This window comes from Castor canadensis, chromosome 11 (genome assembly GCF_047511655.1).
Source record: "Castor canadensis chromosome 11, mCasCan1.hap1v2, whole genome shotgun sequence".
In the NCBI taxonomy this organism is placed as follows: Eukaryota; Metazoa; Chordata; class Mammalia; order Rodentia; family Castoridae; genus Castor; species Castor canadensis.
The window spans coordinates 39,638,871-39,649,457 of NC_133396.1; the positions used below are offsets into that span (position 1 = coordinate 39,638,871).

At 44.9% G+C, this 10,587-nt stretch overlaps 1 protein-coding gene across 1 annotated transcript; it reads right to left on the bottom strand.

The window, feature by feature from the left end:
• Positions 1-397: 397 nt before the first annotated feature.
• LOC109674458 (C-C motif chemokine 2-like) lies at positions 398-2,512 on the bottom strand. The gene is made up of 3 exons (XM_020151410.2): positions 2,363-2,512; positions 1,472-1,589; positions 398-973 (listed from the first exon to the last, which is right to left on the bottom strand). The coding sequence occupies exons 1-3, from the start codon at positions 2,436-2,438 to the stop codon at positions 679-681; spliced, it is 489 nt and encodes a 162-aa protein (XP_020006999.2). The 5' UTR covers positions 2,439-2,512; the 3' UTR covers positions 398-678.
• Between the last annotated feature and the right edge of the window lie 8,075 nt (positions 2,513-10,587).

Below are 10,587 nucleotides of genomic sequence, written 5' to 3' on the forward strand. Positions count from 1 at the left end.
GAATGTCTAGATGACTCCAGTTTAGAGACAAAATTGGAGGGCACAGATTAGAGTTAGGAATCCTAGTTAAGGAGCAGTTGGAATATATTGCAGTTGCAACTATCTATAGGTTGCAAGAGGAGGAATAGGGCTGGGACTTTTGCTAAGCAAAAGTCGCTTGGATCAAAGCAGCTGATATTGGGGACTGGAACAGTATTACTAGAATGCCTGGTTGGGCCCTATCTTAAAGATTTTCTATAGACACTGAGATGGAACCACCCAGTGGAAAAGATCAGGCAAATCTGCATTCCCAATCTTCCAAAACATGAGTCCCATGCTCTGGAATCATGCTCTTTCCTCCACCAGGCTCATACTCTCAGCTTTGTGATTTCCCTCAAGAAAACACCAAAGACAAGGCTTTGTACAAAAATATATATTTTGTTCAATAGTTATACAATATTCATTTCCATAGAAACATTCCAATAATGCCTTGGAATTTAAAACACAAAATTCTTGCATTCATGATCTATGCAAAGACCCTTACAATGTCACAAGTATAGAATCGGAGTTCACAGAGGGAAAGCAATTAGTCCAAGTTTGTGTATCTAAAAAAATACTAGTATTCATGGAAAATAAAATTAAAATATAAATAACTTAAATAAGATTAACATTACTTAAGGCATCATGTTTCATGTCATTCTAGTTTACTGTTACACTAGTTACTGTCATGGTAGTGTTAGAGATTTTTGAGGGAAAGCTAGTGGTAGATAAATTAACTATAGGTTCTTGGGTTGTGGAGTTATTGTACAAAGGTGTTGGAGTTTCTGGTTGAGTTGATTTCTGGTCCAGTTGTATTTTGTGGTCCAATTGTGTTTTCTGGTTGAGTTGGGTTTTCTGGTTGAATTGCATTTTCTGGTCTAGTTTGGCAATGTAGTCCTGGACCCACTTCTCTGTGGGTTCAGTACAAATTTCCTTCTTCTGTATGGTTGTGAAGCTGAGGGGAGAGAAAACACAGTTAGATGAGTGCCTCTGCAGATTCAGTCCAGTAGTGCAATCTATTCTTTCTTTTCTTTTCTTTGTTTTGGTGGCACTGGGGTTTGAACTCAGGGCCTCAAGCTTGCTAGGCAAGTGCTCTTACTACTTGAACCACTCTGCCAGCCCAAGTGCAGCCCATTCTGTACCAAGGGGCTGCTATGGGATCTAGAGGAGGAAGGCAGATGGAAGGAAGGAACCAGAGCAGGCTGCTCCTGCAGGTTTCCCAAGGGAAGTCATCTTGACTTCAGGCTAATGAAATTTTGGATAGTCTGAATAAGCTCCCACATGGAGAGTGATGCTGGGAGACACCTTTTTCCTTCTTGGCCTCAGTTTTCTCAGAAGGAGCTATCAGTTATTGGATTAGAAGGTGTTAACTCTGTGACTCTAAATTCTTGAGGATTATCCCTTGCTCCCTGAGTAAGAGTTTTGGTAGGAAGGGCTTGTGTGTTCAACTCACATCACAGCTTCTCTGGGGCACTTGCTGCTGGTGATTTTTCTATAGCTCACCAGCTTCTTCATTGGGATCTTCTTATTGGTGAATGAATAGCAGCAGGTGCTTTGGGAATTAACTGCATCTGAAAAATAAACCACAAAGAAAAGGCATTTTAAAATGGGATACTTGCTTCTGATCTTAGAACTAAAAGGAGTCATGAGGAGAAGGCAAAGAGACAGAAGGAGTGGAGATAGAACCCATTAAATCCCAATACTTCTGCTGTATGTTAGAGCTGGAATATAGTCTTTGACAGATTGCATCAAATGGGTATGTAATATTGGTAATGGAGGAAGAACTATTTAAACTAAGTAACTTTAAAAAGTGTCATTAGGAGGGGATAATAATTCAAATTATCAGGGCCAAAGATGATCACTTGAGGACCCTGCCTACAGCCTCATTTCAGACTCCAAGAATCTTTGTGTAGTCATGAGCACCTCTGATACCCACTGCCTGTGCTGTCCCTGGAAGCTGGGCTAAAGAAAGCACAGACCAGATTCTGGGTCTCCTCCCCCTCTCCCCTGTATCTAGAAATATACTGCATACCCTCCATCCCAGGCCCCTCGTCCAGGTCCCTAGGCCTGGGATGCTGATAGCAGCAGGGGCAGTAACTGTAGGAGGCTATTTCTAGAACTGGGTTCTAGAAGGAATGCGATTTGGGGTCCACAGCTGGAATTTTAGTTCAAGCTCTGCCCAGGAGCAGCTGTGCAAATGAGGTCACTCTTTGTCCTCTGAGCTGCCTTATCTTAGAAAAGCAGTGGTCAAGGTGAGACTGTGGGTGCCCCTTGTGCTGTGATGGTTCAGGATAATCCAGAGATGGGGTGATGCACTCCTGGGGAAAGGAGGCAGGGGTCTTACCTGGCTGAGCCAGCACGTGGGTGCTGATGGCTACTGCTGTGAGCACTAGACATAGAAGCAGCGTGTAGACCTTCATAGTGTAGAATGACAGTGAGCTTCAGTGCGAGAGTTGGAGGCTTCTGGACTGGTCTCAGCCTCTCTGCTCTTCTGGTGGCTCTGTCTCTGCTTTTTATTGAAAGCCAAGAGGGTGGAGCCAGGCAGTATCCTCTCAATGAATGATGAAGTGAAGTGGAATGTTGAATTTGCTGAGCAAGTGCAGCACCCTGGGAGGTTTCCAGGAAGTAGAAGAGGGAAGCTGTGGGTCAGAACTTGGCACTTTTTCCATCCACTTCTAAGATTAAATGAAGCAGGGCAGGGAGGGGAAGGGGAAAAGACTGACCACAGTTGTGAATGAAGTGGATCCACTTTCTCTAAAGCCAAAGGAAGAAAGCAAAGGACCTGAGATCCCAAGAGAGATGAAAGCAAGTCTTAGCTTCCCCCGACCCACCTTCAGGCCACAGTCCAAGGGGCCTTCAAGCTGAGAAAGGGCCCTGAAGCCTTGGTGGGCTTCCCTATCATGTATTAAATCCATTGCTCTTTAAAATGTAGAGTGGCAGCACAATGAATGCCTTACAGAACTGTAGGGTTTTGTAAAATTGAATCAATTTCTATGACTTGTGACATTACAGACTTGGAAGAAACAATAAATCAAATCAAGCTGCAAAAGAAATTCCATGTAGTACTCACAGTGTGCTTACTCTGTGCCAGGAATATTCTAAGCCCTCTACAAATGTTAAGTCTTTAAATTCTGCACTAATGGTAAATAGATATGGTTAATCCCCATTTTTCAGACCAGGCAACTGAGGCTCAGAAGGATTATATATGTAACCTGCTCAAGGCGCCCTGGAAAACACCACAGGTAGCGAAACCCCATAGTTTTGTGTTATCATTACTGTGATATACTTCTGGAAGGAAGCATACACAAGTCTCCAATTGGCTGCCTGGCCATGTATCTGGCTCTTCTGTGCTCAGTGTCTTCCAAACTAGTAGACAGTTAAAGGGGTGTTGGGAAACATTCCTTGTGGTTAAGCCAGTATGAGCCGGGAACCTGTGGTCAGCAGGCAGGCAAGAAGTGCATCCCCATGATGGTAGCTGTTCTCCCAGCTTTGTCTTGATTTCCAGGGAGCATGAATGAGCTGAGGAACCTTATTTTGGGAATTGGAATGCCTGAATTCTTTGTGCAGTTCCGCCTTAGATTTCCTCAGAAACCATGGGATTTTAGTAATAAAAACTAAAAGACCTTGGAATTCATTGCAATGAACTCTTGTCTTTTACAAATATGGTAGGAGCCTGTGAGACCTGTCAGTGGCAAAGTAGATCTCTTGACTCCCTTACTCTACTGCCCCATCCTTCTGAGACTTGCTGTGCATTGGTCTGATAGGCAGAGACAAACCTAACACACTTCTTTCATCAACAGTTCTTGAGACAATGTCTATAAAGACATGGAACTTCTTGGAAGAAAATAGTTGCCGATCACTACATTTGTTATAAGAAATGAGTTGTATCAAACAAATGATTATATTTGGTCCATGGTAAGTGGCTGGTAATGGCATTACTGAGTGCTTACCAGGACCCAGGTGTCATGCTGAGGTGTTTCCAAAACTGTTTCATTAGTCTTTAAACAACCCTGTCCTTAGGTTCAAGCTGAAGTTCACTGTCTAGTGACACAGGAAACAGCAGGCGGGGCTGAGACGCCCACCCAGGACACTCTGATTTCAGAATCCCTGCTCCAGAGTGTTAAGTTTGATGTCTCATGATGGCTATTAGTTTCCTAAAGAATATGAGTGCAGAGACTCTATAGGGAGAACATTCTAGATTCTTAGAATTACAACAAGACAGGAGGAAGGACAGCAAGTTGCCTTGTGTACTGCTTTGCTTGCATCTCTCTTGGAACCTTATTTTCATTCTGCCTGACTCTTGCTTGTTTCCCTTTTCTCCCCTACTAGTGTTGAAACCCCTCTGCCTTTGACTCAGTCCTTTAACCATGGCTCACTCCATTCTTATTAAATGAATAAAATATTTCTGGGACTGGACACTGTCGCTTTACAGTTATTTCTTTCCAGACCATCGCACGTTAACTTCCAAGAAGTTTTTCCTCATAGTGATAGAGTCCTGCCCCTCAGGCATGAGTGTGTCCTATGGACTCAGAGGATTCGTTCCATTTCCCCATGAAATCCAGTCATTCTTTGGACTTTCTCTAGGTTAACAAGTTAAAAGATACCAAGATCTCTAAACAACTTTCTCCTGACTCAGACCCATTACTATCTCTCCTAGAATACTGGACCCAAAGGACCTGGAGAGGCTGTGTAGTGCCCACTCCTCTTTCTGTACAAGGAAGCCATATTTTACAGCAGAAAACAGCTGGCCTATGGGGACAGGGAAAAGTTCCTGGCTTTGCTGTGCATTCAGACAAACTTCAGAGTACTGGCAGCTGTGTCCCTACTACAGGGAGAGCCATCATCTTCAAAAAGTGAACTGGCCACTTCAGACATGGAAGGGTAAAAGCCTATGGAGAGTGATGGTCTGTCTCTCTTCCATTTCTGCTGTCAACAAACATGCTGTTTTCCAGCTGTTAGGTCAATGAGAAGGTAGGAGAAAAACACGGAAATCCCCACTCTGAGGCAGCTTTGGAAGTTCCCAGACCCTGCTAGAGACTACGCATTTGGCTGGAGCCTGCATTCCAGATGCTGGGCCTGCAGCCAGGAGCTCTCACGTGGGTTAATGCTGGGAACTGCTTCACAAATGCCTGGGCTGGGCTTTTTCTTGGTGCATCCAAGGGAAAAGCCCAGGGAGAAGGTAGGGGGCTGGGCAGTGAGAATCCATGCATTAATATTCCTCAGAATCCCAGGCTTCCCTGGGCCCCCTCCCCATTAACACACAGATGAAGACTGGAAAGTTTCTCTTGGTGAATAATTCCTTCCTTCCTCTCTGGGACTTCCCCCACTCCAGGAACTTCCACATATATCCTGGTCATTGTGGCAGACTCCCACTTAGAGTCAGGAGTAGAGGAAAGGAGAAGTGAAAGTGAGATTTCTAGAAAGATCAGAAGCCAATGCTTGGGACCTTGGTAGGCCACTTCTGCAGTTCATTTGTTTGATACCCTCCTCATGTTGCTTAAGGTCCCCTCGTCTGTGCTTCTGATGCCCCCTAACCTCAGGCCAAAGAGGGAGATGAACAGTTGGCCCCTGCCAGGCCCTTTCTAGATGTCTCCCAGGGCCTCTTATCCAGCGCCTCCTTTCTGCCCTCCCCCAGGTGAGCTCTTGACTCCAGGTGAACCAGGCCTCTACTCTGGTATTCATGGGGCCTCTACTCTGCAACCCTTTTTCTTTTAATGACCAGGATTGTTCATGATTCTTTCACAGGATGTCATGCAGGAACTGATCCTTCACGATGATCTATTTATTTTCTCTGATGGAGGACTGAGGACAAGAACAAGGCGGTGACAGGCCCAAGGTGATATAGAAGACTAATGGCAGCATTTGCACTGGTTATCCATCTCTGGGCTCTCCAAGTAGTGCCCTTTTGCGTGTCTCCCACCATCTCCTGAACCTAACATCCATACAGGCAGCACCTACCCTGTGCAGAGCACCAGGGAGGGGACTGGGGAAAGGTAGAATGAACCCCATAGCAAACTTGCTCTCCAGAACAGATGTTAGAGTGGGCAGTAAGACTAAGCTTCAGAATAAACCTGAGCAGTGCTCACCCCAAACTTCGAGCATCCAGGCCTTTCCTGTGCTCTGGGGTGAGTCTGTCTCAGGTCCAAGGATATTCATTATGGTGGAAAAAGAAGAGGAAGGTTCACCTGCAGTGTCCTGGGTTGGCTGAGGGGAGGGTGTTGTATCTGCACCAAGCTAAGGGCTTATCACTTAGACTGTCTTCTGGGCCAGCACTAGTGGATCAGTGCCTGAGTTCTAATGTGGGAGATGCTCTAGTGAGGAGAGAAGAGAGATGATGTGGTGGGTGACAACAGAATAAATCACTCTGCAGAGCCCCTGGGCTGCACAGTAGAGGAAAACTGCTTTCTTTGTTTGGGGCTTGCATTGCACAGGATGGCCCGAGCAGTGTGATGGAGGTAGGGCAAGGTGAGCACTCTCAAGTATCCTTGTGAAGGTGGGAGGTCTTAGGAAAACAAACTGAAGAGTTGACAAAGACATTGTTCTGACAGTCTTTTGTTAAACTGTTAGCATCCTTTGACCTGAGGGAAACTCCAAGGACAGAGAATACTTGAACTAACCAGAGATACAGCTGTGAGAGTCCCAGATGAGGGCCCCAGGGAAGGCTCCTGGTGGTACATTTAAGTGAGGTTAAGGGTTGGGCAGATTTTGAACTTGGATGATTGGAGGTACATTTTGGAGCAAACTCACAGAGACTGCATGTGTGCTTACACATTCCCTGGACAGTTAACTTGTTAGAGCACAGACCCTGATTCAGTGGGTCTGGGAGAATGAGATGCTGAATTTGTCCAGCTTGGTACCTATGCTGCTGGTGCATGGCTCTATTAGAACCTCCCGAAAAGGGGCTGAGAATATGACAGACATGCTGGGCAGCTGTGGGAAGAAGTGGGCTGGTAGAGTCCATGCCTGGCTCTTGCATCAGCCTCAAGAACCATCTAGAGTTGTCATCCACATTTATGTGATTGTGTCTTTTTCTAGAAAGAGAGTCCATAGCTTCTATTATTAACAAAGGCATCCACAATTTCCAAATAGTTAAATATTGTTGAACCCATCATTATAGAGAGTTCTAGATTTCACCCCAGGCTTGTTGAGTCACAAACTGTGTATTTTTTTCTAAGCTCCGACTCCTTCTCAACAAGTGTTTGGAAACCTCAAGGTTAAAGTCTAGGGTATATGAAGTAAAGGTTGTGCTGGCCTGGCTGGGTGGCATTAAGGAGAATGAGGTACTGGCAGAAAATAAGAAGAAATAGAAAAGAAAGAAAGAGTAAGAGAGGAGTGGGGAGAAAGAAAGGATAACCTGGAATAGAGGAAAGAGCCCCAGATGGTGTCAGAATGCCGGGGGCCTGCCTCTGTTTCTATCTAGCTGTGTGGCTTTGAGCAAGTCCATTTACCTCTCCGGGACTCTTCTGTAAAAGGTTTCTAACATTGTCATGGAAACCTGTATGGAAAAATCAACCAAGAGTGCTTTGCAGATTGTGTACAGAGAGCTGTGTCAGTTTCAGAGCTGGTGAGCACAGCCTCAGGGTCATTGGGGCACACAACCTACCCCAGGTAGTGGATTTACATATGCCTACTGCCGGTGCAAGCTAGTCCTCACACTTTGCTGTGAAAGTGGATTGGCTGAATTTTTATTCAAGGCACAGTGAAGTTCCAGTTTCCTAAGCAGTCTTCCTCTCTGTTCTCTTTTGGGGACTGACAGAAAACTATGAGTCAGAGCAACTCCAGAATCAAGTCAGGGCCCCATGCCTCTCACTGGAAGCTCCCACCGCGACAAGCCCCTGTTTGCCTCCTCACCTCATGTCACCCTCAGCCTCACTGCTTTTAGAACACTCTGTGTTCCATCCCACCTCAAAGTCTTTGTTCTGCACCTGGTGCAGCAGTACCACTGAGAAAATTCTCAGTAGCTATTGTAATCTATTGCTGATAGTCCAAGAATTCCTGTGCACTTACCCCAGAGAGCTGAATGGTAGGATGATTTAATACCAGGCAGGAAATTAGGAAAGAAGAAAGACTTTTGGTTTCCTGAGTCCTTACTTTCTTTAATTTGGGGAAGTGATAGTGGCAGGGCTTGGGGAAAAGTTGGGGGTGTGAAATGGCAGCAGAGAGAGTGATTTGCAAGAGCCCCATGGATCCTTTTTCGGGTTGATCTGTTTCTCCCTCTTGTTTGCAAAATGTGGCGTGCTAACAAAAAGGAAGCTTCAGTCACCCCAGAAAGCTGCTTCTTGGTTAATGCTTTCAGCTGGCTAGGCAGTGGAGTCCCACATTGCAAAGCATTGGCTTCACCCGGAGCATTCTCCTGCCTTTTATATAGAGTCTGCAGAGAGAATCTGAAAGAAAATGCAAATGCGATTTGTTCCCTTGGGCAGAGTGACTGGGAGAATGGTTTTACAAAGCACTGCCAATAATTTACCCTATAACTTATTTTTTTTGCTCAAAAACATGGGTTGGGTAATAAGAGAGACTGCAAGTACATGTGTCCCCAGGGAGCTGTTTGTATGGGATGGGAACAGCAGGCCTGTGGGTGGCAGTGACTTCTGTCTGTCTAGTTCACTCCTGCACCCCAGCATTAGCACCTAGCATTAAGAGCTTAACAAATGTGTGCTGAAGGAATGAATAGGGAAAGATCAGAGCTGGATGGTGTCATGGAGCTCTCAGAGTTGACAATCCCTGTCTGCTTAATTGAAATAGGGGAAAACAGAGTTACCCAGGATAGTGTTAATGCTGGTACTCAGATGCAGACAAGCGGGGTGTGTGTGTGTGTGTGTGTGTGTGTGTTGGGTTCAGAGGCTGGTGACACAAATCTTAACATTTTCCAGCTTTTTTTTCCTCTAAAGAAGCACATCTTTGGAGGAATCATACAGAAGTAAAAGTAGACACTTGGAAAAGGTACATTGTCCTGAGGAAGATCGGGAAAGATCTTGGTAGCCAAAAAGACCCATCTCCTAATATCTCTTGCTATGCATAGCTGGTGACAGGAGGAGGTAGATGCATTTCCCTAAGGAATAAGAAGCTTCCTAAGAGGAAAGGAATGGAAGCTTTGTCTCCTGACTCCAAAATGATTAGGCACTGAGAATATGCAAAGTTTCTGACTGGATTGGTGGCCTGAGTTCAATGCCATTGCTGAGAGGTGGGTGGATGAAGACTGTCCAGACCTACCACACTGATGCAGTTATCCTGCTTGGTGAACAATGCTGACCTTCAAGTGTGTTCACTTGGGAACCCAAGGACAGCACTGCGTCAAGGTTTCAGGAGGCATTGTTCAATCAAGGACCAGGAAAAGCTCTTGGTGGATGGGGGTCAGCAATCTACAGTTACCCCTGGGGCAGTGACAGAGCAATGGCAGCTAAAAGCCCCAACCACTGGAAGGTGTGTCAGGTGACCCCTCTTCCACTTGACCTGGAACAGCTGCAGGACTTACCACCTTGACACCAGGTCCCGAAGACTCTTGGGCACTGTGGAACATAATGAAAGAGATATAAACTATTGTGCCCTGATGTGACAAGAAGGACTATGCCAGTGACACACACCCATTTATTTGCCACACTAGTCACTACTCCATCATTTGTCCATATTTTTCTCCTTTACTGATCCCCAATACAGTTAGGATAAGCTTGTATTCCAAAATTATAATATAAGCTTTGTCATTATACAATTCTGATTTCATGATAATAATAAACATAGTGTTTAAGTATTTACTGAAAATCTTGTAAAACTTCTGTACAGTTAATAAGATTTCAAAATTATGATGTGTTTTTTGATTTATTAAATCACAGGACTTTAACAAAGGCCTTGCAGTGTAGGTAAACCAGTGTCATTACTCCTGTTTTTTATTTTTTGAGACAAGCCCAGGCTGGCCTCAAACTTATGAGCCTCCTGCTCAGCCTTCCAAGTGCTGGAATTAGAAGAGTGCACCACCATTCCTGACTATTCTCCCTGTTTTATAGATGGAGAAATTGAGACTTAGAGGTTGACTTGCCCAAAGACAAGGGAGCTAGGTAGAGATGCTGGAATTTCAATCTGGGTATGCTCACTTAAAAGCCAATGTTCTTTGGTTCTGCAAGGCTACTATTGGAGTTTTCTTCTTTCAAATCCGGTCCTTTTCTTTTCCCTTCATCCTAAGACTCGTCTTTCAAGAATGCCTTCAATACCCTGTACATAGTTGGCTCAATAAGGAGGTAGAAGGTTTGGGAAACTTTTAGGGAAAGTATGTCTTCCCACTTCCTCCAACTCTCTCTTCAATTGAATTCATCATCACTTCACTTCAGCCCTCCCTCCATGGCTACTCCTTGGACTTTGTCACCTTTCTGAACTTCTCTATTCTATAGCGCTCAGCTCAGTCATTCATTTCTTCCATTACTGCCACCCACTTCCTTCCCCTTCATTAGCCTGTGTCTACCGTATTGCTCCTCTGGTTCCTCAGTCTCTATCTACCTTTTTAGGTCCCAGGCTTGTATACCTACTGTGAAAGATTTCACAGAGAAATCAAGAATTAAAGCAGAACCAAAGTTTTAT